The 27,648-nt window shown below is 68.4% G+C and overlaps 4 protein-coding genes across 5 annotated transcripts; 1 reads left to right on the top strand and 3 right to left on the bottom strand.

The window, feature by feature from the left end:
- Positions 1-362: 362 nt before the first annotated feature.
- Positions 363-3,202, top strand: MSS51 (MSS51 mitochondrial translational activator). Of its 2 annotated transcripts, none has more exons than XM_086473228.1 (6): positions 363-655; positions 987-1,141; positions 1,337-1,483; positions 1,683-2,246; positions 2,753-2,846; positions 2,926-3,202. In XM_086473228.1, the coding sequence occupies exons 1-6, from the start codon at positions 363-365 to the stop codon at positions 3,200-3,202; spliced, it is 1,530 nt and encodes a 509-aa protein (XP_086329354.1). The 2 variants fall into 2 exon arrangements, with proteins under 2 accessions (XP_086329354.1, XP_086329355.1); XM_086473229.1 differs by having other exon boundaries at positions 987-1,142; positions 1,359-1,483.
- An 873-nt stretch (positions 3,203-4,075) lies between these two features.
- LOC147414505 (cytoplasmic phosphatidylinositol transfer protein 1-like) lies at positions 4,076-9,499 on the bottom strand. The gene is made up of 9 exons (XM_086472837.1): positions 9,452-9,499; positions 8,050-8,198; positions 6,352-6,440; positions 6,155-6,162; positions 5,860-5,931; positions 5,645-5,740; positions 5,385-5,540; positions 5,237-5,300; positions 4,076-4,341 (listed from the first exon to the last, which is right to left on the bottom strand). The coding sequence occupies exons 1-9, from the start codon at positions 9,497-9,499 to the stop codon at positions 4,076-4,078; spliced, it is 948 nt and encodes a 315-aa protein (XP_086328963.1).
- Positions 9,500-13,280: 3,781 nt separating this feature from the next.
- MYADM (myeloid associated differentiation marker) lies at positions 13,281-14,156 on the bottom strand. The gene has a single exon (XM_009955096.2). It carries the CDS (start codon positions 14,139-14,141, stop codon positions 13,281-13,283), a length of 861 nt encoding a protein of 286 aa, XP_009953398.2. The 5' UTR covers positions 14,142-14,156.
- A 1,152-nt stretch (positions 14,157-15,308) lies between these two features.
- Positions 15,309-26,102, bottom strand: LOC104340650 (uncharacterized). The gene is made up of 11 exons (XM_086473298.1): positions 26,036-26,102; positions 22,329-23,399; positions 17,538-17,726; positions 17,049-17,177; positions 16,803-16,884; positions 16,570-16,707; positions 16,269-16,386; positions 16,096-16,191; positions 15,882-15,978; positions 15,569-15,620; positions 15,309-15,453 (listed from the first exon to the last, which is right to left on the bottom strand). Exons 1-11 carry the CDS (start codon positions 26,088-26,090, stop codon positions 15,309-15,311), a joined length of 2,172 nt encoding a protein of 723 aa, XP_086329424.1. The 5' UTR covers positions 26,091-26,102.
- Between the last annotated feature and the right edge of the window lie 1,546 nt (positions 26,103-27,648).

Raw genomic sequence — 27,648 nt, 5'->3', positions numbered from 1 at the left:
AGCAGGGGCCTCATGGCAGGGGACCAGCAGGCCCTGTGGGGGCAGAGGGGAGAGGTCCTAGGAGCTTGGGCAGCCACCCCAGGGGTGCGGCTCCAGGGCTAAAGGGGTTTCAAGGGACCCCACTGCCACCACCAGCGGCTTTCGGGGCGGGTGCCAGAGCCCCAGAGCGGGTTGGCCCGTTCCCTGGGAGGGGATGACCAGAATAGCTCCGCTATCCAATTCCTGCCAGAGGGGCCGCGGCCACTCTCCTCGCCGCTCTCTTCTGGGGGCTGACATTTGAGCCCAGCAGCGGGACGTGCGCCGGGGCCGCCCGGCATCACCCGGCTCCTCCGTCCTCCCCACGGCCGGGGACAAGCAGCGGGATGGCGGGCGGGAGGCGGCGTGGGGGCGGCGGGCGGCGCGGGGGACCCCGGCAGCACCCGGGGACCCACGAACCAGCCCCCTCGCCCGCAACCCTCTCTCCTGCAGCCGCCGTGGCCCAGCAAAACGCAGGCTCTGCCCCCAAAACTGGCCACCCCAAGAAGCCCGTGGAGAAGCCAGCGGCGAGGGCACCCGACGTGGACGCCCTGGGCTTCCAGGCCATGGACCGCAACGTGCCAGGGCTGTCCCACGTCATCCTCCAGAAGCTCAACATGAAGAGCTACGAGGACTACAAGTGAGTGAGCACCCATGGGTGCTGCCGTGAGTGCGTGTTTCCCCCCCCCCCTGCCTGGCAGCCAGAGCATCCAGTGTGTGTCCTCTCCCCTGCAAGCTGGAGCATCTCCCCTGGTTCATCCCGCCCTCCCGGAGGTGCTCTGATGGGGCTCCTGGGTGCACCCCTCCACCAGCCTGTTCCCCAGCTCCTTTCAGGGAGCCCAGCTCCCCAACCCCACCCAACCCCGGGCCACGATGCCCTTGACTGGAGCTAAAAATCCCAGCCACCGTGGAGGGAAGCCATCTGCCCCACCATGGGCTGGATCCTGCTCACCCCCTCCTGACATCTGCAGGTCTGCCATGGACGGGAGGAAGAGCGGCAGCGATTTTGGCATCAGGACTTACTTTGACATGTTCCAGAAGATGGAGGACACCTTTAAGTTCTGCGCTGAGTGCAAGAAGCTCCCTGATGCCCTCCCTGACCCCAAAAGTCTCCGGCGATGCAAGAGGTATGGCACGGGGGTGGTCTGATGGCATGGGGCTGGATCTGTCCCCTCGCTTCCAGCCTGGTGGCCAGGGTGAAGCCCACCTGCAGCCACAAGGCACCCCCAAAACGAGGTTGCAAGGCAGCCCTGAGAGGGGGTGGCAGGGAGCCAGGCGCAGTGGGCTGGATCCTGTCGTTCCCCCCTCCCTGCTGTGGCTGGGCACGCTGCCTCTCTCCCCAGGTGCCAGAACGTGTACTACTGCGGCGTGGCGTGCCAGCGTGCCAACTGGCCGCTGCACAAGAAGTTCTGCAAGAAGCTGAAGCTGGTGGCCCTGGATCGGCTGGTGGAGTGGCTGGTCTTCACAGGTGGGGCCAGGGATGCTGCTCCCACCTGTGTCGTGTCCCCCCCACCCCCAAGCCTGCCTAATCCCCCCCCCCCCAGGCTGCACAGGTTCCCTGGAGGGATGTAGGACCCTCCTCCTGGCTCCTGCCCCCATGTAGGACGGGCAGCCTGGGCTGTGGGGTCACTGCTGTGACCTCCAACGCTTCTCCCTACCCCCTCCAGGAGACATCCCCTTCCCCACAAAGACCTGGACAAAACCCAGCCGGGACGTGGAGCGCTGGGAGGACTGGTTCTCCATGCAGGAGCAGCTGGAGGAGAAGCTGGGTGCCATCCTGGCCGGGCGGTACATGACCCTCCTGTGGGCCAACGCCGGGAAGCCCCGGCCGGAGGACGGGGAGCTGCGCGAGTCTGTCCGGCGGCTGGTCACTGACTTCCACTCGCGGCCGCTCACCATCGGCTGGGGGCTGCGGCTTTTCGGCATCGACCCCCTCGCCAAGGCCCTCACCGTGCATGTGGTGGGGGCGTCCCACGTCGAGACCCTCAACACCCGGCTGACAGACTACGACGAGCTGACGCGGATGTTCCCGGGGCACCGGGGCGTGGAGGTGGTGATGGTGGGGGTGGACGTGGTCGACGGACCCATCATGAGGCCGCCCCTGGCCACACCGGCACCCGGGGGAAGGGTCTATCTCAGCAGCTACAAGGGGCTCTACCATGACTTCTGGGAAAGCCACGTGGAGACCAAGCTGGCCGCCCGCCCCGACCTGGTGGTGGGCTTTCACCCGGGTGAGCGCCTGTGCCACAGAGGGGCCCGGACCCTCGCCACCCCACTGCCTGGAGCGAGACATCCCTGGCAGGGTGCACGGTGGTCCCTGAGCACCCTGGCAGCACTGCTGGTGTCTTGGGATGTGCCCAGGGCTTTGCACCAAGCCATAACGGGGAGCGAGAGCAGGCAGGGTGACCCCCTGGGGCTTGGCTGCCTCGTGTGTCCCCCCCGAGGCAGTCCTGCCTGTGTCACCCACCTGCCGATCAGCGGGTGCGAGCAGCTCCCAGAAGGGTCCCTGCCTTCAGGTCTCAGTGCAGGGGCTCAGTGCAGGACCCAGAGCTGGGGGTGCCCGCCATGCTGGTGGGGAGATGGGACCCACCTTGCTAAGGGCTGCCAAACCCTATTGCCAGCGTCACTGCGCACCCCGGGGGTCTTGGGCACGGAGCAGGTGCTGTTAGAGGCGGCTTTCCCTGGGGCTAGGGTGGGACAGGAGGGAGGTGGGACCCTCACCGCCGTGTCCCCGCAGGTTTCCACGCCTGCCCAGACCTGCTGGCGGGCTGGCTGCCCACCCTCCTGCTGCTGCGGGACTACCGCTTGCCCGTCCTCTTCACTGTCTACAGGTGAGCGTGGCCCCGCTGCCCCCGGCGTGCCGGCACAGCCAGCTGGTTGACGGGGCCTGTCCTCCCCCTCTCCCGGCAGCGAGCAGGAGCTGAAGTCCTCCCTGCAGATCCTGGTGGAGCTCGAGACGCACGTCATGGGCTCCGCCGCCAACCCCTTCGCCTCACTCCGGCCCGAGCAGGTCTACTCCAGCCCCAACAAGGCGCCCGTCTACTGCAGCTCCTACTACATCGCCCTGCTGGGGCCGGCGGCATCAGCTGTGCCAGGCGTCGAGGAACTGGAGGACAGCGACGGCTGGCGCGGAGGGGAGCCCGGTGCTGCCGGTCAGGCTGGCGGCATCGCCCCCAGGCTGGGCTGACCCGGTGCAGCCAAGGCTGTCCGGTCTGCCCTGCCCACCAGACCCCCAGCTCCTCGCTGCCCCATCCCAGGACCCCATCTCCCCATCCTGGGATCGTCAATCCAGCCATCCCTCACCACACACATCGAGTCCTGGGGGCCGCAGCGCCCTGGCACAGGCACGGCACCCCTCTGCAGCACTGAATAAACGTCAGCCAGCAGCCAGCCGCCGTGTCCCGAGCTTTATTTCCAAAAAGGCCTTTGTTTTCCCAAAGAAAACGGAGGGCTGAGCCTGCCCCAGCCCACCTCGGGCAGCCATGGCCTCTGGAGAGACGGCGAAGGGGACCCCGATGGCGGGACCTGCCATGCACGGGGCTGCGCAGCCCCTGGGGTCCCGCAGGGAGCCCCAGCCCAACACCCGGCTGTCACTGTCACTGTCCCATACGCTGTGCCCCCCACGCCGGTGCCAAACCCTGCAGGGTAGTGCTCCAGCATCGCTCACCGAGCCCCGCGGCTGCTCAGCCTGGCACCGACGCTCAGCCCGGCTGCGGCACAGGGGCACCGGCTGCCACAGCCCCGCTGCTCGGCAGCCCCTGCAGAAACCGGGGCAGGTGGAGCAGAGCAAACCGGCTCCTGCGGCATCACCCGCTGCTGCTGGGGACACCTGCTGGCCTGGTGTCCCCTCCCTGCCCAGCCAGCAGGTCTGGCACAGCCATGGTGGCAACGACCCGCGTGGGCACCCACGATGGCTCAGGGACGCTTGTATCCTCCCGGGGCTTCCTGCGCCCCGACAGCGGGTCCCTCCCCAGGGTCGGTGCCTGTCGGAGGGGCCGTGGCAGGCGTTGGGGCTGGCACGGTCCAGCCGGGGAGGTGGCACAGCGCGGCACCGCCGGCGTCACTCGGCGCCAGCCCGTTCCCGCAGCGCGGGCAGCGTCAGGGTCTCCGGCGCTGACTTCTTGCGCGGGCGAGTCTTGGGGGGAGCGAGGAAATCGGGAGCCTCGTCGCTGAGGGGGGTGGAGGGGGCGCTGGCGGGGGCTGAGTGCGTGGCCATGGGCTGCCCCACCTCGCTGACCGAGATGGTGGGTGCCACCAGGCCGATGAGCTCGTTGGTGGCCTCCTGCGTCTCCCGCTCGTAGCGCCGCACCTCCTCCATCGTCATCCCTGCCGAGCACAGCCGGGCTTGGGGCCGCTCGGCACGGCCGTATCCTGCACCCCATCCTCCCGAGCTGGGTGCCAGGAAGGGGACAGGGGCTAGGGACAGTGGGACGGGGATACTGGGCAGTGCAGCCAGCCCCCTGCTCTGGCACCAGCCCAGCCAGCAGCGGGGAAGGGATGGACAGAGAGTGCAGGCAGCGCAGGCAGGGGATGCATGGGGAGGGCAGTGGGACACCCTCTGCTGAGGGGTGCAGGGGGGGGCTCGGCGTGCACCATGCACAAGCCCCCCTGCCTGCACCCGCCTGCAGGCAGCATGGTGGGGTCCGGGGGTCTCCGTCCCCCACAGGCAGCGCGCGGCAGGGCTGCCTGCACAGAGGGGGTTAGGGGTGCTGGCTCCCCAGCTTTTGGTTTGTGGCCACTTGCATCTGAGTCTCGAAGGCCCGGACCTCTTCCAGGGACATGTCTGGAAGGCAGAGAGCCGCTCACCGGGATGGCCCCGTGCCCGCTGCCGACATCCGCTGCCGGCCATCACCAAACCCGGGACTCCCGTTGTCCCCGTGTCCGCACGTGGCAGCCGCCTGCAGTGTCTCTCCCTGCCAGGCCTGGGGTGCAGGCAGCGCAGGCAGGGGTGCTGGGGCTCCTTTCCCCACCCCATGCTTCAGCCAAGCCTTCCCCAGGCATGCAGCGGAGCGGGCAGGGGTGCAGGCAAGGGCAGCGGAGCAGAGCAGGCAGCAGGTTGCAGGGGGGGGCCAGAGGAAGAGCAGGAGCGGCCCCTGAGGTTAGTGGCATTGGCGGTTAAACCCGCAGCCCCCTCCCACCCTGGGGACCCAGGGCCACCCAGGGAACAATGCCCCCCACCGCCACCACCGCGGGCAGCAGCAAGGTGACCCCACGGACTCACCGCACCACTCGTCCACCCAGGCGAAAGCCTGCCGGTGCCCGATCAGCAGGATGTCCCGGATCACCTGCGATTCACCGTCCCTGTCACTGTCCCCTGCAACGTGTCCCCATCCCCCCACCCTGACCTGGGCCCCCCCCCACCCCCTCACCTTGTGCACGAACTGCTCCACCCGCGTCTGCAGCCCCCACACCTCGAACTTGACGCTCACCAGTTTGTAGGAGCACATGATGGGCTTGGTGTGCTGGCGCCAGCCCTCCCGCAGCGGCCCCCGGCCCGTCTTGGCCGAACTGAAGAAACGGGGGTCCTGGGAAGGGGGGGGTGGTGCAGAGTGGGGCTGTGAGCCCCCACCCTGGGACAGGTGACAAGGGGGTGGCCCCAAGGAGCTTCCCCTGTCCCCAGCTGTGCTACCTCCAGGCTGCGGTAGTAACGCTCGGGGATCTCGTCAAAGGCGATGTCCAGGAAGGAGACCTCGTGGTCACCCAGGATTTTATCGCTGTGGAAGATCTGGGGAGGGAAGGGAAAGTAAGAGGCACTGGCCATGCAGGCTTGTGTGTGCTGCCACCCCCCCCCCCCCCCCCCACCCCCGATGAGTTTGCCAGGTCTCAGCTGGGGTGCAGACTCACGTTCTCACTGTCCCCGCAGTTGTCCTCGTACTTGGTCTCGATGTAGATGGAGAACTTGGGCAGGAAGGAGCACTGCAGGGAGTGGCTGTCAGCTGGCCCGGAGGGACTCAGCCCAAGGGACACCCAGCCCCAAGGACACCCACCCTGAGGGATGCCCACCCCTAAAGATGCTTGCTCCAAGGGACACCCACTCCCAGGGCACACCCACCCCCAGGGGACACCCACCCCAGTGTCCCTCTCCAGCCATGTCACGTGCTGGGGAAGGGGCCAGCTCCCCTCCATGCCACCTCCTTACCGTGTACTCTGCAGGGACATCGTGGCACGTCAGCATTATGGGGTGGCATCACCAGGTGGCATCACAGGGGAGAGAGGGAGTGGTGAGATGGGGAAGCGGCCATGGCCGGGATGTCCCAGCAGCCCACCGCCATTGGAGAGGGACACGGTGCCCGGCAGTGCCCCGGTGCTCATCCCCGCCCCCGGCCCATGGCTCACCGGTGATGGTGTAGGGGTAGTAGTTCCAGGCCTTCTCCGTGATGTAGAAGATGCGGGGGGTCACCGCCCGCGCCCAGCTTGGCAGTTTGCTGCGGGGGACCATGGCGGGGCAGAGGGCTCTGCTCAGGGCAGGATGCGGCCGGCAGGCACAGCCCTGACCAGGGCCACCCAGCCCTGCTCCACTGAATGCAGCACACACCCCCCCCACACCCCCCCCCCCAGCACAGCCCTGGCTCTGGGACCCTCATCCCCTCCCCAGGGACACCACCTGCTCCCCAGGACCCTCACCTCCACCGCAGAGACTCCCCTAGGGATCCCTGCCACCTCCCCAGGACACTCATCTGTACCCTAGGACCATCATCTACACCCTAAGACCATCATCTGCACACCAGGACCCTCCCAGGGACCTCGGTCACCTCCCCAGGACCCTCATCTGCACCCCAGAACCATCATCTGTGCCCCAGGACCTCCCCAGGACCCTCATCTGCATGCCAGAACCCTCCCAGGGACCCCTGCCACCTCCCCAGAACCCTCATCTGCACCCCAGCACCCTCCAGGGACCCCTGTCATGTCCCCAGGACCCACATCTGCACCACAGGAGCATCAGCTGCACCCCAGGGCCCCCCCATGGAACCCCACCACTTCCCCAGGACCCTCAACTCTACTCAAGTTCCCTCCACCCTTTCTCCAGGACCCCCACCTCTTCCCCAGGCACCCCAATCCCCTTCCCCACAGACATCTATCACTGCCCCACTCACCCCCACCCCTTCCCCAGGACCCCCCAACCTCTCCAGGGCCAGAATCCCATGATGCCCCCATTGCCCCCAGGCCCCCCCTGCCCAGCACCCCACAGCTGCTCATGCTCCAACGGCAGGATCGGGCCCCCAGGAGAGCCGGGAGGTGAGTTTTGATTAATTTGCAGGCGTTATAAATACCATCCCCGAGAGGGGAATCGTGAGCGCCGCAGCTAAAAATAGTCCGTCTCACGCCAGCGACTCCGCGGCGGGGGAGCAGCCGATGCCCGCACCGCGGTGTGCCGCAGCCAGCAGCGAGGACACGGGGACAACAGCACCGGGTGCCAGCGGCTGCCCAACGGGCACCCAGGGCTGTGTGCTGGGACACCCCCAGGGACGGGTGAGGGGCAGCCTGGGCATCCCCGCCGAGCCCCGTGCCGCAGCCAAGGCACCCATCGGTGTGGGATGCGATGGGTGCTGACTGGGAGAGGATGCAGCTCTTGGAGAGGGGTCACCTCTGCAAGATGGGTGCATGCCCTGAAGGTGGGTGCAGCCCCCAGAGAAGGGTGCACCCCTAGGAAGATGGGCACACCCTGGGAGATGGATGCAGCCCCTGAGGATGGGTGCAGCCCAGGAGATGGGTGCAGCCCCCCTCAAATAACTGTACTCCAGGAGGTGGGTACATCCTGAGAAGTGCAGCCCCCGAAGTCGGGTGCACTCCCCCCAGGACTCGGGTGCACCCCTGAGAGATGGGTGCAGCCCCTGACAATGGAGGCACCCCTGGGAGCTGGGTGCTGCCACGCTGCAGGGCGTCAAGGACCCAGAAAGGATGTTCCCCAGGAATTTTGGAGGGAGGGATGGGGCCACTCCGGTGCTTGACTATACCCGCCCCTGCGGCGGTGCTGTCCCACAGAGCCGGGGGCCCCTCCCCACCCAGCACCCCTCGCCAGAGCCGCAGCCTCACCTGGAAAGGTGGACACGTTTCTCCGTGAACTGGCCGGGGCCGTGGACGGGGTCCTCGTGGGGTTCGTTCTTCACCACCTCCACGCCCTCGCCCTTCTCGCTCTCCTGGTGGCTGTGCTTGCTGATGGTGTAGAGCTGCCCCACGCGGTACTGCAACCACAGCGCCCAGCCTCAGCGCTGCCACCCCCTGCCCCAGCACCCTCCCAGCTGAGCCGGCTGCCAGCACAGCACCAGGATGGGCTCCTCTTTGCTGGGCTTTCCAGCTGCACCGCTGCGAGGGGAAACTGAGGCGCGGAGCAAAAGCTGTGACAGACCCTGAGTTGTGCAGCAGGCAGGGGGTCTCCTAGGGCACCCTGCTTCAACTCCCCTGCCCCTGGGCTGCTCCAGCACCCCAGCGAGGGCCAGATCCTGCCCTCCCTGCTGTTCCCCAGTGTTCAAGTGCCTTGCAGAGTGCCTGGAGGCTTTCTGCTCAGCAAGCCACCCGGGAGCCAGGGAAAGATATATATATACATACAGAGAGAGAGAAATGTATATGCATATATATACATCTATACGCGTGTGTGTGTATTTGATGATGCAGCCATGCAATAAGTGTTTTATTCTTCCTCTGAAGATCCTATCCATCACCACCAGTGCAATCTTATCGCCCGTCTCTGCCTAACTGAAAACCTTCCCCGGGTGCCAAAACAAACCCAGTGCCCGGGGAAGGCTGGCGCTGCTTGCTGTGGGCACTGCCACCACGGCTCCCCGCAAGCGTCAGGCGCTCACGAGCAACCTTTGGCCAGGGATGCTGCTGGCCGTCGCCGCTGTTTGCCGGTGGGGATTTGTGCTCCCTGCCGGAGCAGGGATCGAGCCCGGGCTCCTCACCGGAGCAGCTGCTCCGAGTGCTGCGGTGCCACGGGCACCCAAACCCCCCGTGCCCTTTGCCCACTGGCTCATGCCGTGGTGCTGGGACCTGGGCTGCCCCTGGCCAGCCCCCAGTGCTGCCGTCAGGCTCTGTGCCCAGGGATGGGACATCCCCCCCTGCCTGCACCCCAAAACATGGCTCAGCACTCGCATGGAGCATCCTGAGCCCACGGCCGTGGCCAAAGCACACCTCAGCCAAGCAGACAGTCCCTGCCACGAGCCGTGCCACAATGGGATGGTAAAGGGGGCTGCCGTGTCCCCCAGCCCCTCTCCAGGCAGGGACCCGATCCCCTGATGCCCCACCGCTGTGAGTACAGGACCCCCACCCACCACCCCTTCCATCAGCAGGTCCCTGCAGCCAAGCTGTCCATGGCACCCATGGCCAGGGGCTTGGGGCTCCCCACGCCTCTGCACCCCTCTTCCCAACCGACAACCCTCCTTTCCTGCCTGGCCCTGAGGGCACAGGCAGCCCCGGCCCCCCATTGCCCCCCACTCACCTCCTCGGTGGTGAGCGGCATGCAGATGCGGTACTCCTTGATGAGCATGGTGGCACAGGCAGGGCAGGCAGGGCAGGGGTCAGGCGGAGGCGTCGGCGCTGGCGGGGGCACAGCTCATTCTGGGGGGGACCCGGGGAGTGCGGTGAGAGCAGGGGGGATGGCGCTCGGCAGCCTCCCACGCTCCCATCCCATCACCCCACGCTCAAGGCGGCCACCTTGCTTCTCATCGCCGGTGACTTCATGAGCCGTTGCCATGGCAGTGGTGTGAGGTCATCGGTGCAAGGAGCAGGCTGGGTGTACCGGCTGGGGACACCCCAGCACCCCGAAACCCCCCTGGTGTTAACCCCTTCCCTGCCAGGCAAACACCCACACCCCTAGGCAGCTGTCTTGGAGCACACACGTTCCCCCCCCCAAAAGACAGTGCCATCCCTTCGGGGGGCCACATCCACACTTGACCCCAGTGGCCAGCACAGAGGGAGGGCTGCAGGGATGCCAGGACAGGATCAGACCTGCTGATGCCCGCGGGGACCCACCCCTGGGCACCAACATTCTGGTCTGTCTTGGGGGGCTGCTCCCGGGGAGCATCCCGGTTCACATGCCTGGTGAGGAACAACCTTTCCCCTGGGCAGGAGCTGGAGGCCCCACCCTGGGGCTGCCCCCCAGCACCCGTCCCGGCCAGCACCCATCCTGGAGCTGCCCCCCAGCACCCAGCCCAGCTAACGGCACTGCCAGGCCGCCCCACTCACCCCTCTGGCCCTTGCTGCAGCAGAGGCTGCGGTTGCCCAGGGTGGCTAACAAAGCAGCTCAGGGGGCTCCTAGCCGGAGCCCCCAGCCCCATGGGGCAGGGAGGGGACGTGAGACACCCCCCCCCGGTAGTCACCCTGAACGGAGGGGGGGGGGGGGTGTCAGGCTTTGGAGGGGGCAGATGGGGTCTTACAGGGGGTCTTGTCTGAGGGGCAGCTTGTCCATTTGGGGACACAGGGGCATCGCTGGGGGCACTGAGGGACACAGGGGCGTCCCTGGGGGACAGAGGGGGACCTTACTGACTGGGAAAAGGGCTTCGTGCTGGGCTGCGGGAAGCCATAAAGCCCCCCGGGGGGCTCCTCACCCAGCCCCGGGACCCTGAGGCAGCCCCGGCATCCGGCAGGGCGCGGTGAGGGAGGGGACACCCCGGGGACCCCACGGGAGCACGGGGCACACCGGCCCCTCCCGCGGCCGCCCGGACCCCAGGGGCAGCGCGTCCCCTGCCCCATCCCGCCACCGGGGCTCAGACCGGCCCGGGGGGTCCAGGGCTGCCCCGGGGCGGGGGAGGGGGGGGGTCGCCGTCCCGTCCGGGGCGGGGGGAGGCTCCGGGGCTGCCCGGGGGCTCCGGCCGGCCGCGCTACTGGGACAAGCGAGCGATGCCCCGTTGCGGCGGCGGGCTCGGGGTACCGCGGGGCCGGGACCGGCAGCACCGGCACCGCTCCCCCCGGTGCGGGCTCCGCCGCCCTCCTCCCCACCGCTCCCCTCGCGGCCGCTCCCCGCCTCCCGGCCCGCTCCGCCGCATCCTCCGCGGTGCCGGTGCTCCCCCCGCCCCGCACTCACCCGGGCCCGCGGCGGTGCCCACTCCCCGCCGCCGCCGCCGCCGCCGCCGCCGTGCCCCGGCCGCCCCGGGCCGTGCGCAGGAGCGCACCGCCTCCCGCACCGCCTCCCGCGCCGCGGCACACCGACCCCTAGGGGGAGGAATGCACCGGCACCGCACCGGCATTGCACCGCACCGGCATTGCACCGGCTCCGCACAGGCACCGGCGCCGCACCGGCATTGCACCTCACCGGCATTGCACCGCACCGACCCCGCACCGGCGCTCCCCAGCACGGCACGGCACGCTACCGGGGCTCCCCCCGCACGGCACAGAGCGGCACCGGCCTCTCCGTTGCTCCCGGGGACCCTCAGCAGCCGCCGTGTGCCCCGGCTGGGAGGTGCCCCGGGGTCTCCCCCAGACGCAGAGCCCCGAGGGGGTCCCCTGGCCCAGGCTCTCCCACTGGGCTCCTCCCTCCACCAGCTGCCAGCAGGGAGCTGGGAGCCCCCCAAACCTCCTCCCGCACCCCACTCCTCCCCCCCGCTCACCTGCACCCCGCTGCCAGCCCGGCCCCCCCGCACCCCGGCCTCACCGCACCCCATGTGCCAACTGCCCAGAGTGAACGCGGTACCGGCGCGAAGTGACACAACTCATGACAGGCGACAGCCGCCACTGTCACCACGCTGCCCCTGCCCCTTTCCTCCATGAATTTCGATCAACCTGGGCACCAAAACCAACCACACTCGGGTGCTGGGCAGAGCTGTGTCCGGCTGCTGCGGTTTTCCCTTTATTTGCTCCAAAAATGGTGCCTCGGGAGGCTACGGGCCGCTCCCACAGCACTGCCGGGAGCCCCGAGGCCGAGCCGTGCTGCTCAGCGTGAGTCTGGCACCGTGGCACACCCCGGCCTTGCTGCCTGGGGTGCAGGGGAGCAGCCTGTCAGGTGCCTGGGTTCCACAGCCACGGGGTGATGGTCACCGTGGGGACATGGATTGGGTGAAGGGGACATCCACTAGGCCACCTGGCAGCCTGTGGCATTGCTATTACTGGCGGTGCTGGGACCTGCCACCACGGTGGCCCCAGCACAGGGCACACAGGTCCCACTCACCCAGGTGCTGCAGCACCCATGGGTGCCATGCGGTGTCCGTGGCTGGGTCCGGGCTCTTTTGCCACCTTCCCCCCAGTGCAGCCACTTTGGCAGACAGTCTGAGCCATGTCCTGGTGGTGGGGACCACAGCGAGCCCTGAGGCAGCGGGGATGGCCCCAAGCTGTGGCTAGAGTCAGGGCAAGCAGCAGGGGAAGGAGCAGCGTGGGCTGGGGACGGTGGCCCCAAAACCCTGCGGGACACCTGTCCCAGAGCCGGGAGCGCCGAGCCAGGAGCTGTGCCTGCCGGGCACACCTTCCCCTGCCTGCACTGCTCCCTGCCTGCACAGCTCTGCCGCCTTCGTGGTATACCATCCTGCTGTGCCACTGTCCTCCCACCGACATGTCTCAGCACCCCAGCTCTGGTGGCACTGGGTGACAGCCACCCCCTCCCCGCCCTGTGTCCCCCCCAGGAAGGGGACACCCCAGCAGTCCCAAAGGGTAAAGCAGCAGGCACGGGGCTCCTGCCGGCATGGCTGAGACCAAACCCAGGGGGTTCCTGCTGGGGTGACAGTGGTGGTGACGAGGATCTGCCTGGCGGGCTCTCAGCCCCCCCAGCAGCCACATTCCTCCTGAACCTGTTTGGCAGGGTCCCGCGCCTGTGCCAAGGGCTGGGTTTTTCCTGGTCATGCCCTGCTTCACTTCGGTGCCGAGTCAACAAGAAAGAGAAAAGAGAATTTGCTGAAGCCCAGTGCCCCCCCATGCCCCTGCCAGCGCCACCACCACCACCAGTGCCCCCTCGGTGCTGCCAGCACCACCCCTGGTTTCTCACCCCTGAGACCCCCACGCTGCCAGGGAGGATCCTGCAGAAAGCCAGGAAGGGGAAGAAAGAGGCAGAAGAAGTAAGTGAAAAATGACCCAATTTAATTCCAAAGTCCCCCCACCCCAGCTCCAGGGATTCAGGAGTACCCTGGTCCCCCCCGCCTGGCCCCCCCAGCCCCCCTGGCCGGGCAGGCTGTGGGCCACCAGGCTGAGTGCACCCCCAGGAGCACCCCGTGGCTCTCCGCTCTGGCACGGGGAGAAGGAGCTTTCCGAGGCGTCCGGCCTCTTCCTCAGCTCTGCCAGCAGCCCCGCACCAGCACCCAGCCACGTCCCGCCACCCCTTGCCCCACAAGGGCCACCCAGAGCCTTTAGGGAGGTGCCCTGATGAAGACCATCTTGGTGGAGTAGACCAAGTCCACCAAGTAGGCAATGAGGTTGAAGATGGTAAGGAAGGTGACCCCCAGGTGCTTGTTCCACCAGCAGCTCCTGCCGCAGGGGTCGGGCCGGTTCTTGTTCTTGAAGCTGTAGAGGGGCCAGAGAATGGTGGCGGTGATGTACATCACCAGGGCCAGGGTGTTGTAGCCCACCAGCATCTTCTCCAGCGGGCAGGGTATGTAGGTGAGGCACCGGCCAATGGTGAAGATGATGATGAGGAAGGTTACGATGAAGCAGATGGAGTAGACAGCCACACACCACTGCAGGCCAGCTTCTGAACTGTAGGTATCCAGCAAGGAGAAGATAAGACAAGCCACATAGGCTTCAAAGACCTTGAGGAGCCCAGGCACGGTGGAGAGGAAGCTGCTGATGTCCCCTGGCTTGGCACGGGTAAGCCCCACCTCGAGGGCGTAGGCAAGGAAGCAGAGACAGGAGACGGTGGTGGCCACGGCCTGCCGGGCACACTTGCTGCTGCTGCAGGGGCTGCTGATGAAGGTGGAGGGGAAGACCACTGAGGTGGTGAAGACCATCAATGCCGCCAGCATGGAGAAAGCCGAGGTGAAGTCGTCCCAGGAGAGTGGCAGCTTCGGGTAGAGCTCCAGCATCTCCAGCACCAGCACCAGCAGCGTCACGGCGAAGCAGAAGCACCAGGTGAACATGCACCACGTCCCATAGGCACCCCCAAAGTCCCCAGTGGAGGCCACCAAGCTGAAGGCAAGGCAAGAGAACACGACGGCAAAGAGCCGGGCGATGCCCACCCAGGAGGTCACAGCGCGGAGGTTCACCGTCACCATGGCCGTGGTCCTGAGCGGCTCTCCCACCCACGCTGAGCGCCGTGAAATGGGTGCTGCCGGCAGCCGCTCTTATCTGCGTGCCGGGACGGAGGGGTGGGGCATGGGGCAGGGAGCTGCCGGCCCCCCAAGCCACCCGTGCTGAGGACCCCCAGCTCTGCTGCCACTGCCACCGCCACCGCCACCACGCACGGCTCACCGGGCGGCTGCTGGGGGCTGGTGGAGGCAGCGGCACGGGCAGGTGGATCATTAACGTGGGGCCGAGCGAAGGGTGATGGCGCTTGCGGTGACACCGAACTCCACAGTGGGGCGGGGGCTGGGGGGGGGGGAAGGGCAGGGAGCCACCGTGTGTCACCACTCTGGCACCATGCCCTGGCCCTGCCCGCAGCGGGAGGGACAAAGAGGCCTTGGAGGCACCGCTGGAGCACGAGGGTGGGGGCCGCCCTGACACTCCCCATTGGCACACTGTGCTAGGGCTGGCAGCCAGCGGGGCAGCACCCATAGGGTCCACCCAAGGGGTCTGGGGGGCTGCACCCAGTGCTGGTTGCCCCTGGCAGGGAGGTCCCACAGTGAGGAGGGGCAGGGGGTAGCCTTCCCCACACACACACCTTTGTGGGTGGCACATCCGCTCCCTTCTTGGCACCTCCGCCACCGATAAGCAGCTCAAAGTCCAGCTGTGCCAGCTGCCGTCACTGGGCAGGGCATGTGGGGTGACCGTGGGGAGGGGACCTGCACCCTGCCCGCCCCAGCCACCCATGGCACCACCAGCACCCCGGCAGCAGCACCGCCACTTCCCCGGGGTGCCCGGCTGGTCCTGGCACCGGGCACCCCGGCAGCACTGGGGTGGTGGTGGTGGGTCTCTCCCCATGGCCACAGCAGCTGGAGCAGCACAGGAGGGTGGTGGCACGTCAGCAGGGGGAGGTCCAGAAGGAGGATGCTGATGGTGAAGGCCGAAAGCTTCGGGTTGACATTTAATGCTGCACAGGGTCCAGAGGGTCTGTGCCCATGGCGGAGCTTGGGGACGAGGGACCCAACTCGGGGCAGCGTGGCACTCTTGGGGGGCTCCTCACCCCAGGCAGGATGCAGGCACAGCCACTGGGGGGCAGGGGACGGGCACTGCCACGGGGGGTCCAGCGGCAGGTCTGGTGGGGGGGACGGACACGCGGTGGCTCAGAGGTCACTGCCACCCTCGCCCTTGAGGGGCAGCCCGTTGTGGCGGCTCGGCGCCGGCCGGTTGCTCTCATTCAGCCGCCGCACACGGTAGCTCTCGTAATGTACGTTGTGGGTGATGTCCTTCAGGTCCTGCAGGTGGGACCTGCCCGAGGCCGCAGCAAGAAGGAAGGGGCGTCAAGTCAACGTCCCCCCCTGCCCCGCCATACCCCCCGCCCCCCGGGGAGTGCTGGCACCCACCGCCCCGTCCCCCGGCTCACCGGATCAGCAGGTCCCGCAGGAGGGGGAACTCGCAGTGCGCTGGGTTCTCCACTGCAAAGCAAGGCAAGAGCGGGCAGCGGGGCTGGCAGGGGGCGGGCAGGAGGGCAGGGCGGGGGGGGCACACCCGGGGAGCGCAGCCCAGCAGGCTCCAGGTACCACCGGAGCACCAGCACAGCTCCACGCCACCATCCGCACTCCCCTCCAACCCACCCAGGCCGGGATGCACCCATGGGTGCTGTTCCCCGCACCCCCTGGCAGACCCCCCCCACCCCGTACCCAGGGAGGGCTGGGGGTGCAAGGGGCTCTGCTCACCTTCAATGATGCCCCACTTGGTCTTGCGGCCCAGCACCCGCTTGCCGTTCACCTGGTGCTCCTGGTCCGCCCCCACCACGGCGAAGGGGATCTTCTCCTGTCGGCGCAGAGGAGCGCGCTCACCCCGGGGTGCTGCCGGGCTCCCCGGGGGTGTCTCTCCCCCACCATGGTCCCCAAGGGCCTGCATGCCCAGTCCCAGCATCCCAGCACTCACCCGAATCCTGTCATTCAGCTCCCTGTCATCCAGGTCCTGGTCAAAGTCCTCCTGCGGGTAGACGCTGATGGCGTGGGTCTTCAGGTCCTCCTGGATCTGCGGGATACGGGGCTTGAGCCGGAGCGGGGGGGGACACGGGGCACCCTGGGAGCCCCTCAGGGACCTGCCCTCACCCGTTGCTTGAACTCTGCCCGTTCCTCCAGGGTGAGCGTGTCGGCTTTGGCGATCACCGGCACCACGTTGACGATCTTGCTAAGCCGCCGCATGAACTCCAGGTCCAGTGGGCGCAGCCTGCCAGGGACCACCACCACCCCAGGGTGACCCATACCACCATCACCCCAGGGTGACCCATACCACCACCCTTCCAGGGTGACACCGCCAGCACCACTCCAGGATAACCCCACCACCATCACCCTGGGGTGACCTGCACCACCAAGCAGGGAGCACCTATGGATGTTGTGAGTGGAGACCCACCAGTGGCCCGTGGGGGGGACAAAGTAGACACATCCATGGACCCGGGTGTCTGGGATCTTCCTCTTGCGGGTGATGAGGATCTCCTCACGTAGGTACCTCTCGTACTGCTCATTGATGTATTTGATGATGGGGTCCCAGCTGAGGATGAGGAGTTGGGGGACAGCATCTGAGCTCAACCCCCACTCCAAACTGCCACCTACCAAGCTGGGATGCTGTACCCCGTTGTGTCCTACCAGTTCTCATTGTTTATCTGGTCCCCAAACCCTGGCGTGTCGGTCACTGTCAGCTTCATCTTCACACCCTTCTCCTCGATGACTATGGGGCAGAGAGGTGGATCAGTGGGGACAAGGCATTGGGGAGAAGCAACGGACTGGGGTTGGGGGGGTCTGAGGCCACAGATGCGGCCCCAGACCCCCCTCTCTGGGTCCCCTGCTTCTCCCCAGGGTTGGTGGGACATGACCTCATGGTGGTGACCTTACCATGGGTGATGGACTGCAGCTGCACCGTCTTGGGGATGCGTTCCTCCTGGCTGGGCTGCGAGGCTTTGCGGCTCACCTTGGACTTGAAGAGGGTGTTCACCATCGTCGACTTCCCCAGCCCACTCTGCCCTGCAGGGACGTCGGCAGCTCCAGTCCCCCCAATAAATTAATTCCCCCAGGGTGAGAACACCTCGGTATCCTTTTGCGAGCATCCCAGAGGTTGGGATAGCTCTGGTTTATCACCCCAACAAATTTATTCCCAAATTATTTATTTTAACCCCTTGGTACCCATTTGGGAGCATCCCAGCAGTTGGGACAAGCTCACCCATCAGCATCATTACATTATGGGGTAGGGGATGTTGCTCCTCTTCAATTTATTGCTGCTTAAATCCCTTAAAATCCCTAAAAAGCAAGATTTCCCCCAGCACAGCAGCACTGGAGCCAGGATTCCCATCCAAACTGGGAGCAAACCCCGTGCCCAGCGCTCACCCACAACCATGATGTTGAACTCAAAGCCTGTCTTCATGGTCTTGATTTTCATCTGGTCGAGCACGGCTTCAATCCCCACGTAACCGAAGAGCTGGCAACCCGCCGGGCTGGACGCCGTGGTGAGGGGCATCTCCCCCTCCGGCACAGCCGGCGGCTCCATGCTGCACTCCTCGGGCTCCAGGCTGCTCCCTGCATGGGTGGGTGAAGGTGGGTGAGCTCGGACCCCCCTGGTGCCCACCCCTCTGCCAGCACCGTTGCCCCAGCAGCAGCCGCCACGGCAGACACGCAGCCCCAGCACATTCCTGGCAGCCTGTGACACTCGGCATGGCAACGGGGCACGCTGCCCCCCCCCTCTGGCACCCTGTAGGTGGACGGGGACGAGGACGTGCCATAGTGGCATCCTCGGGGTGGTGGTGCCACCGGTTGCTCTGTGAGATGGTCGCACCAGGCGCTGCTGCCACCCTTTGCCCGGCCGATGCTGCCACCCCCACCAAGGTCACCTCCTGCAGCCCCCGGGGGGCTCCGGGCCTGGGGCAGGACACGCCACCCCACAAGGCACCCAAGCACCAGCCCCTGCCACGGCGAGGGGCACCCGCCTGCGGCCCCAGGGGTGCCGGGGAGGGGCAGAGCAGCCACTGGTGCAACCCCCAGCCCCGGAGACGCACGAGGTTTGCCCGGGAGACCATGCTGGGAACGTGCCCCAGCCCGGGGGCCGCCGCAGCCCCACGCCAGCCCCAGCCCTTTGTGCGGCAGCTCAGGGGGCCCCCAAGCCCTTTCTTCCTCCTCCTCCTCCTCCTGCTGCCCAGCCCCGCCATTGTTTGGGTCCTACCTCCGCGCCGCGGTGCCCTCGCTCAGCGCCCCGCTAGGGTCGGGGGGGTCCCTTCGGCGCCACCAGCATCGCCATCAGAGCCGCAGCCCGGCCTCCTCCCCTCCGCCAGCCCCCGGCTGGCACCAAAACCGGCTCTGGCGAGGCTGCCGCTCCCACACATGACCAGCATGGCAACATCCCTCCCCCCCATCCCTCCTCCCCCCCTCCCTCCGCAGCCCCCTCCCTGCCACGGCCAAGCCCCTGTGCCGAGTTTGCCGGTTGCCCGGTGGGGTGGGGAAAGTGCCCACCCGGCTGTCCCCACGCGGCACCGCTCGGCCTCCAGTCAGGCCAGCACAGATGGGGACCCCAGTGCAGATGGGGACCCCAGCACAGGGATGCCCCTCACCCCAAGGCACCCACCACGTCCGTGGGTGGCTGCAGTGGCACCAAAGGGGAGCGGGAGCACTCGGCTCCCTCCTGGCACCCATTGGGTGCCCTCCCTGGCACCGGGGACCACCTGGTGCTCTGCCCCCCCAAGGAGCACCCATGCCCAGCCATGGCATGGGCATGGCGAAGCAAGGTGAGGGGTGGTGGCCCTGCCAGCCACCCCACTGCCGCAGTGCCCCACGGCGCCTGCGTCCCCCCACGCCGCAGTCTCCCCGCCTGCCACATATGTGCCAGCCGGTTCTTGGCGTCGGCAAGGCTCGAGCGGCAGCTTGCGGATGGCTGAGGCTGCTGAGCCGCCCCGCTGAGGTTGCGGCCGTGTGCCATGCTGCCTGGGGACAAGGGACACATGGGCAGGGTTCAGCCGGAGCTAGCCCAGGGTACCAGGAGATGATGGAGCTGAACGTGCCCATTGCCAAGGCAACAGCATCTCAGTGTAGCGGGGGGGGGCACCCCGCACCCTCTGCCCACACTGGTGGGTGCCTCGGCAGGGCAATGGCAGGATGCCCGGGAAGGTGGCGGGGCTGGGGACAGCAGTGCCATGTGTCCCAGCTCACTCAGCGCCCCTGTGGGTTGGGGAGTTCCTTGGAAGTGTCGAAACAGCTGGGGACTTCCTGGTGACAGCGGTGACACCCGGCCAGGGGGAGCCGAGGGCAGGCAGGGGGCCCGCTCCTGTGGAGACCCCTCCACCCAGCACTGCCCACCCTGCCGGGGTGCTCCGCAGGCAGGCAGGGAGGTGGGACACCCCCACCACCACCCCCCCACCCCAAATGCCACAACTCCTGGGGGACACTGGACCCCCGCAGCCCCACCCCGGTCTCCACCAGCCGCCGGCAGTTGCTGGGACAGATCCAGAACCAAGTGATGCAGCCACTGCCTGGAGCCACCCGTGGTGGCCGGCCACCGCAGGCAGAGTGCAGGCAGGATGTGAGGATGTGGTACTCTCACCCCTCCCAGCTCCTCGGGGTGCTCCCTGGGGTGCAGCAGCCGCACCGCAGCTTCGCTGTCACCCACTGCCTCGTGCCGTGCTGGGCCGTGCCGGCGGTGGGCACAAACAGCCGGTGGGGGCAGCGGGCAGAACCGCGGGGTGCCTGGTGGCGCTGGGTGCTGCACCCACAACCACCCCCCGCTGCGGGGCCGGAGACCCCCCGTGTCCCTGCTCTCGCCACCGAAAAGACCCATTGGCGATGGCCAGTGGCCAGGTGGCCACGGGGAAGGTCTTCAGCAGCACCACGCACCTCCAGGGCTAATGGCTCCTGCAGCCAGACCTGTTCGAGGACTCGTTAAAGATGCTCTTATTTTCCAGGCAGGGACAAGTACTCCCGGGTCCATGGTCTCCTCCACAGATTTAATTACTGATGCGGGACTAATGGGCCAGTTCTCTGGGGAAGCCTGTAATAAGGCTGCAGGGGCGGAGGGTGCTGGGAGAGGATGAGCCGGGAGAGAAGCTCCCGGCCCGGCCACTCACCGTCGTGCCAAAGCAGACATTGGATGGGGAGAGCGTGGCTCCGGACTGTGTGGGCACGAGGGAGCCGGCCCCTCCGGCAACGGGATGGAGGATTTTGGGCATGCAGAGGGAGAGGTGCCCACTGTGCTGGCAAGGAGCTCCCTGCAGCTCTACCTGCCCAGCCAAGCATGACCCAGAAACGCTGTCACATCTCCCAGCCCCGAACACGACCCAAGGGGACAGCGATGACAATCCCCACCCGTGGCTGGACCCAGAGCCATCCTGCCCGGCTGGCTGTGGCATGGGTGGGAGCACCGAACAGGGCTGGGGGGGCCGCTGCATGCCAGTGATGAGCAAAAGCAGAAGTGAGCCAGCAGGCGAAACTCTGTGCCTGCCTGCAGGGGACTGGGGGGGCTCACCCTGCCCCGGCTGCAGCACCCCCCTGCCCGCACACCCCCCTGCCCACTGCCGACCCCGGCCATCCCTACCTGGGCGAGCCGGCCGGAGCCGGGGCTGCTGCCGCCGCCAAGAGCTGGTCACCGGGGCCAAATGGCTCCTGGGGTGCAAGGCGGGGAGAGCGGCCGCAGCCCACAGCTCCTCCTCCGCTCCTCCTCCTCCTCGCCCGGGGCCCTGCGTGGGCGACCCGAGTGTGGAAGTGAAACGCAGCGGCTGCCGACTTGCTTGGCGCTTCCTTCCACGGGGCACGGGACCGAGTGTGCCACGCTGCCCCATGGGTGCCACCGGCTGGGGGCTGTGGTGGCCTCCCGGGAGAGGAAACAGCGCATCCCCATCTCTTCCTGGCAGAGAAACCGCTGTGCCCGAGCAGCGCCTGCCAGTCCCGTGCCAGCTGCAGGGCCGCCGGTGCCCGCATGCTTCCCATCAGCTCGTGCCCCGCTCCGCAGCCTGGGCACACCATGCTTGGCCACCCTGCCATCACCCAGCTCCGTCCCTGTGTCCCCATCACCTCGGCTCCACCCTGAGCACCGTCCCTTCCATGTCTCCCATCATCCCAGGTCATGCCCGAGCACCGTCCCGCTGTGTTGCCATCACCCCAGCTCACCCCTGAGCACCATCCCTCCGTGTCCCCATCGCCCCGGCTTGGCCCCAAGCACTGTCCTCTCCACCCTGGCCGGGTGCCGCAGGCAGTGGCGGGGCAGCGGGGCAGCCAGGCTGGCTGGGCAGCGCGGCCACGGGCATTGCTGGGGGATGATTCACCCCAGCCTGGAGCAGACACACGGATGCCTTTGCCGGCGTCAGTACTTAGAGCCCGGCGACGGCGGCTCTCATGACACCCCAGCAAGACGGGCAATGAGCCCCGAGCACCTAAACAGGGAGCACCGGCCGTGTCCTGGCCACCCCAGCACCCTCCAGCCTTCCTCGGAGCAGGTGCCAGGAATGGGGACGCTGGAGTTCCCCCGCCCCGTGCTTGGGGCCAGGCACAGGCTCCATGGTGACCACACCGGCACGGTAGGAGCCGAGGGCATGGCTGTGCCAGAGAACCCCGCATCCTTTCCCCCGGCACAAGGCGTGCACCAAGCACACCTTGGCCCCCCGCCACCTCCTCCGCCCCCCGCGGGAAGGGAGGAACAGGATCCGTCCCCATGCCAAGGCAAGGAGGGAGGAGAGGGGAAGAAAGTGCTGGATGCGGGACAAGATCGTGGCGATAGCCGGCACGCGCAGGGCCCCGGCACTTGGCGCTGCCGCCGTTGGGGCACATGTGTCCTGACCTGTCTTCCCACGCCGGGGAAAACGATTAGTGCTGGGGCGGCGTGGGAAGCTCGCCAGGCACCCCGGGGCCGGGCGGGCCGGGAGTGCTGCCAGCACCGCGCTCGGCTCCATGCCATACAGCCCCCCCCGCTACATGCCACGCACCGTGCGGCATCCAACACACCCTGTGGCCCCCCAGGAACCAGTGGGGAGTAACGAGCCGGCAGGGCTCACTCTGTCCCCAGCATCACCATCACTCAGCATCAACGCTCTCCCCAGCAGCACCGGGGCGGCTGGAGGCAGCGGGGCTCACCAGGGGGGTTTTAGCAACGCCGCGCCCAGCAAGGGGGTCCCAGTGGGGAGAGGGGACAGGAGAGAGTCCTACCGTGCTCTGGCGTCACCGCAGCCCAGTCACCATCTGCAGCCTCGCTGGGAACCGCTGCCGGCATGCAGGGTCCCCGCAGCCCCGCCAGCCTGGTGCTGGGGGGTGTCATCCTGGTTCCACTGGGTGCTGCCGGGGTCCCCAGGGCTGGCACCAGCACCAGCCCCCCGAGGAAGGCGGGCTGGGAGCTCACTTGCACCGTCTGTGGTTGGGACACCAGCTTGAAGGGGGCAGCTTGGGGGGCCGGCGGCGACAGCAGCCCCTCAGCCCTCCCTGGGGAAGGGGCGGTGGGGGCCGGGGCTGCCTCTCCCTGGCCCCGGGGCGGCGGAGGTGGCCGGGGGGCTGGGCCGGGGCTGGCACCAAGGCTCACCCTCAGCTGGGGTTGGGGCAGCGAGTGGGGGGTCACGTCCCATCCCACCGGGCCCTCAGGGAGCGTGGGCAGCCCCGGGGCTGCCTCGGTGCCATTGTATGGAGCCAGGGAGGAGGAGGAGGAGGAAGGCTGGCAGGCATGAGACTGGGTTGCAGGGCTTCGGGTGTCCCATGGTGGTGGGGTTTCTGGCGGGGGGGTCCCCATCCCCGGCTCCTCAGCAATGTGAAGGTCCAGCGCCGGCAGCGAGCCATGGCTGGCGGTGGCCCCATGGAGGGGACGCTCCAGCTCCACCGGGAAGACGCTGCTGTGCGATGGGACCTTCTTCAGGCTGGGGCCAGCAGCCGGGGGGGTGCCCAGCAGCTGGGGGGGCCCGGTGGGTGCAGGGCTCTCCAGGCTGGAAGATGAGCTGCGGAGGCTCTCGCCGTCGCTGCCCGGCCCCGCAGCGAAGCCCTGGCGGGGCTGGAAGGAGGTGACGCAGGCGATGCTGGCGGTGTCATCGGCTCGGCCAGCGGCGAGGCTGGTGCTGAGCCGGCTGCGCAGCACAGGGCTGGGAGCCGGGCTGGGGCCAGCGGCGGTGCCCGAGCGGGGCGGGTGGCCGGGCTGCAGTGACCGGTGGCTCTCGCTGGTGCCCGAGGGCAGCGGGGACACCAGCGGGGAGCTGGACACCTCGTCCCCATCCTCCGCCTCAAATGACTTCTTGAGCGCTGGGGGCAGAGAAAGAGAGACGGTGGCATGAGAGGAGCACCCAACGGCACCCGTGACCGTGCACCTGCCGGGCTCTGCCTCCTCCCCAGCCGACTCCCCGGCCAGCCGTGCTGTGCTGTGCCAGCACCCAGAGGTGCCCCCCCGTGCAGCTGGGTGCCAAAGGGCCGTTAGGGAGCCCGTCCCACATGGGAAACCAGCTCGGCGCCAGCGGCCTCCTGGCCCTGCCACATTGTTCCCCGCGGTTTTTATCATTGTTCCCCGTGGTTTATCTGCGCCCAGCCAGCCGGTGCCGCCGGCTCCCCACGCAGCACACTGCCCGCTTTATTCCCCCTGTAAGGGATCCGGCCTGAGTAACAGGATCCCCTCGCCTGACCCCATCCCCCTGCATCCATCCAAACAGCCATGGGGGGAAGGGTTCCTGCCCCCTTACAGGCCATTAACCCTGAAGCCTACTGACGGCGAGGCAGGCCAGAGCTATCGCAGCAGCATTACAGTCCACGTGGGAAGCTGCAGCCGTGCTTCACAGCAGCGATGGCAACCACGAGCCCACGCCACAGCCCCAGGGTGCTGGGGGTGCAAATGTGCCCCCTGCACGGACACCAACACCCCCCAACACACACCCCCCCCCCCTCCACTGCATCACAGCACCTGGCTCTGGCGCAAAGCCTCCTGCCAGAGCAGCCACCAATTACTTGGCAGTGGGGGGGTGGGGGTGGGGGTGGGGGGGGTTCCTCTCCTCCTGGGCACCACCGTGGCAGGTCTGAGCTGTCGGGACCCCTGCGAAGCCCCCGCAGGAGGGAAGCGCCTTCGCCGTGCAGCCGCCCCCTCCCTCCCGCCGCGGTGCGAGGCCCTCCCAGGAGCCACGCTCCTGCCAGCTCTGCTGAAGCGGCACTGTTGGGTGCCGGCAGCCGGTTCCCTGGCCCCCGGCAGAGCGCGGGGGGCCCAGGCTCCCGCCGGGCAGCCTTCCTCGCCCCCGCTGCCAAGCAGCGGGTGGCTGCCTGCGGCGGGGAGGCTGGGGGGGGGGAAAGGCCCATGCTGCGCCCCTTCATCACCACCACGCCAGCACATGCACCAGCCTGCCCCAGCATGGCACCCGCCGGCACGAAGCCGCCCTCGCCCTCCTCTTCCTCAGCCCCGTGGCTGCTGCCCTGGCTTGGCCGTGGTGCTGGCAGCGCCGGGGGCAGCAGGGCGGTGGGAGTCCCCGTCCCCATCCCCTCCCCAGTTCACCTCTGTGCCCGGGGCTGGGCAGGGGTCAGGGGCCGGGGCGTGGGCGCTGTTAATAACAGCTCTCCTCCCGGGCAGGTATTTCTCTGGCCGGTCCTGCCCTGCTCCACCGGCCAGGCTGCTGGGGGCCACGGGGTCATGGGGATGAGGGCCACGGGGACGGCGTCCCCCTCCCCGCATCCATCTCACTGCTTCGGCACCGCTGGGAGCAGGCCAAAATGCCTCTTTTCACCCCAAACCTGCCCCCGGCCCCTGACCCATCCTCACCCAGACCCCAGACAGCGTCAGGAGTGATGGGCAGAGAGGGGAGTGGGATGCAGGGCAAAGTGGAGGGGTGGCAGGGGGTTATGGGGGGATGGCAAGGGGTTGGGGCGGGTGGTGGTGGGTTTAGAGGGGATGGTGGGGTGGTCGTGGTAGGGATGGGGGGTCGCAGGGGGTGGGGGCCGCCCGGCAGCGGCGGGGTTAAGGTGCCCGGGGTAGGTGCACACATTCCTCCCCGGCGAGGGCAGCAGCAGCCCCGGGGTCGGGTTTCGCCGCCCGCCCCCGGCCCCAGCCCCGGCCCCGGCCCAGCCCCGGCCCCTCCCGCCGCGGCCTCCGGGAAGCGGCCGGGGATAATCGCGGGCGGGAGAAAGACAAACCCGACCCGCTGCCTCCTCCCGCGGCCGGGCCGCCCCGGGGCGGGGGGGCGGGACGCGGCTGCCGGTCCCCGTCGTCCCCCTCCCCGCTCCATCCTCCGCAGCCCCCAGCCCGCCCGGGGGGGGCGTGGGGGGGGGGGGGAGGGGGGCCGCAGCCGCGGCTCGGAGCACGCACACGTGGGGGGTGAGGACACGCACAGACACGGGGGGGGGGGGGGGGGGTGCACACACAAGCAGCCTCCCCCCCCGCATCGTCCCGGAGCGCTTTGCGCCCCGTCGGGCACCACACAGCGAGCGCGTCTCCCCGGGGCGCACCCCACCATGCGCAGCCCCCCGGGGGGGGGGGGGAGAGGAGCAGCCCCCCACGATGCGCAGCCCCCGGGTGCACCCCCCCCCCCGATACCCTCGGGCCGTGGGAGGGAAGGCAGCCCCCCACATTGCCCAGCCTTTGGGGGAGGTGGGGGGCATCCCTTCTCCCTCCGGTGCGCAGCCCCCCACGATGCGCCACCCCCAGGAGGGGGGCATCCCGCCTCCCGCTACCCAGCACCCTGGGGCGGGGGGGTGGGAAGCGCAGCCGCCCACGATGCTTAGCCCCTGGGGGGGGCATCCCATCCCCCTCCCAAGACGCCCAGCCCCAGCAGCGTTCCCCCCCACCCCACCCCACCCCACCCCACGCCCCCGCTATCCAACCTCCGGGGGGCATCCCCAGCCCCGAGTGGGGGTCGCGGCCCCGTGGGGGGTGCGGGGGAGGGGGGGTTTCGCAGCCCCGGCCGCACCTTCGAAGTCGGAGAGGATCCCGTCCAGGTGCTCCTTGACGGAGAGCCGGGCCATGCCGGGGCGAGGGGGGCCGGCGGCTGCCGCCCACCCGGGGCACCCGCATGGGGAGGGGGCGGCAGCGGCGGAGGGGAGCGGAGCGGAGCCGCGGTTCAGCCCGCCGAGCCCCGGGATGGGACGGGACGGCGCCGGCTGCCCTCGGCGGGGAGGGGAAGGAGGAGGGGACCGGCGGGGGGGAGGGGAGGGGGGAGGTGCTGCCTGCGCCCCCGCCCCGACCGGACCCCCCCCCCCCCCCCCTCCCCCCCCCCCCGCTCGGTTCCCCGGGCCCGGCCCCCAGGGCTCCGCCGGCCCCGCCGCCACCCCCCTCCCCCGGGCTGCGCTGCCCCTGTCCCCATGTCCCCATCCCACCGGGCCGGGGATGCTGCAGCCCCGCTGGGGACACCCAGGGCAAGGAGGGAGGATGCCCCCCCCCACCCCCCACCCCCCACCCCCCCCACCCGCGCAGCCCTGCAGAGCTGGCTGGTCCCTCCTGGAGCTGGGGACCCCACGCCCGCCTCCAAGACCCCTGCTCAGGGCAAGCGGGGGCGGGAGGGGCTTGCCTGCCTTGGTCCTGCTCGCTGTGGGTGCTGCCTGTGCCCCCGCCGTGGATGGGGGGGGGCAGGAAGGCTGGGGTGGTCCTGGCGAGTCTGGGGAGTCCTGGCATGTTGGGGGTTCCAGGCAGGCTGGGGTGTCCCAGGAGGGCTGGGGGTCCCAGGAAGGCTGGGGTGGTTTCAGGCAGACTGGAAGGGTTTCAGCAGGCTGGAGGTTCCAGGCAGACTGCACACCTCAGGCCCTGCTCCTCCAGGGGTTTCCAGCTTGGAGCAAGAGGAGAAAAATGCGCCCGTGTGGGCAGGGCTGCCTGACGCTGCCTCCTGGCTGGGTGTGCGGGGTGTTTGCCGGGGTGTTGTCGTCCTCTGGTGTGGCCATCCCACGCCTGAGCTCCTGGAGTATCCCTGGGGACCAGCTGCAGGGGACCACACTCCCCGTGAGCATCCCGGGTGGTCCTGCCCACGGCAAGTCCCACAGACCCAGGGTGAGGGTCTGCACCAGGGCTGCCCCCCCTTAGCCCTATGGGATGCTCAGGGTGGGGGGAGGCATCATCCATCCCCCCTCCCACCCCGGCTGCCAAGGGTTAACTCCATCCCAGCCACATCCCGGGGTGGGCAGCAGATGTGGAAGGGGAAGGAGCTGGAAATCCCTTCTCTAAACAGGGGTCCCACAGCACTAGCCCCCAGTGAGCACCCACCAGAGCCCATTCCTGTGCTGGGCCTGAGGTCCTGCCGGTTGCGACCCTGCTGCAGTGTCCTTGCCGGGGGACACGGGACATGGCCACAATGGCCCTGGTTGTGGCCAGGTTTTGGGGGCACTCACAGGTGCCCGCTGGCTCCTTGGGGAAGGGGCTGGAGGGGCTCTCACCAGCTGCTGTGTGGCTTTTTGGGCGCAGGGGGGGCTGGGGCAGGAGAGCACTGCTGCCCTTGGGATCACGTCGGGCAAGGGCTGGCTCCAGGGAGGAGCAGCTCTGCTTTCCCGGTGGCTTTGTCCTTTCATGGCTCATACTGGCTCAGTGACAAGCTCC

Source organism: Leptosomus discolor, chromosome 14, assembly GCF_034619465.1.
Source record: "Leptosomus discolor isolate bLepDis1 chromosome 14, bLepDis1.hap2, whole genome shotgun sequence".
NCBI classification, from domain to species: Eukaryota; Metazoa; Chordata; class Aves; order Leptosomiformes; family Leptosomidae; genus Leptosomus; species Leptosomus discolor.
This window is presented reverse-complemented; position numbering and strand designations above follow the sequence as displayed.

Coding starts and splice junctions, on each gene's coding strand:
- MSS51 (XM_086473228.1), top strand. CDS start 363: ATGGCGGGCGGGAGGCGGCGTGGGGGCGGCGGGCGGCGCGGGGGACCC. Junction 1,484..1,682: donor GGAGTGGCTGGTCTTCACAG/GTGGGGCCAGGG, acceptor TACCCCCTCCAG/GAGACATCCCCTTCCCCACA. Junction 2,247..2,752: donor GGTGGTGGGCTTTCACCCGG/GTGAGCGCCTGT, acceptor GTGTCCCCGCAG/GTTTCCACGCCTGCCCAGAC.
- LOC147414505 (XM_086472837.1), bottom strand. CDS start 9,499: ATGCTCATCAAGGAGTACCGCATCTGCATGCCGCTCACCACCGAGGAG. Junction 5,741..5,859: donor ACTGCGGGGACAGTGAGAAC/GTGAGTCTGCAC, acceptor TTCCCTCCCCAG/ATCTTCCACAGCGATAAAAT. Junction 5,541..5,644: donor GTTACTACCGCAGCCTGGAG/GTAGCACAGCTG, acceptor CCCCCTTCCCAG/GACCCCCGTTTCTTCAGTTC.
- MYADM (XM_009955096.2), bottom strand. CDS start 14,141: ATGGTGACGGTGAACCTCCGCGCTGTGACCTCCTGGGTGGGCATCGCC.
- LOC104340650 (XM_086473298.1), bottom strand. CDS start 26,090: ATGGCCCGGCTCTCCGTCAAGGAGCACCTGGACGGGATCCTCTCCGAC. Junction 16,708..16,802: donor CAGATAAACAATGAGAACTG/GTAGGACACAAC, acceptor CCTCATCCTCAG/CTGGGACCCCATCATCAAAT. Junction 15,454..15,568: donor CTGCGGGACCTGCTGATCCG/GTGAGCCGGGGG, acceptor GGCCTCGGGCAG/GTCCCACCTGCAGGACCTGA.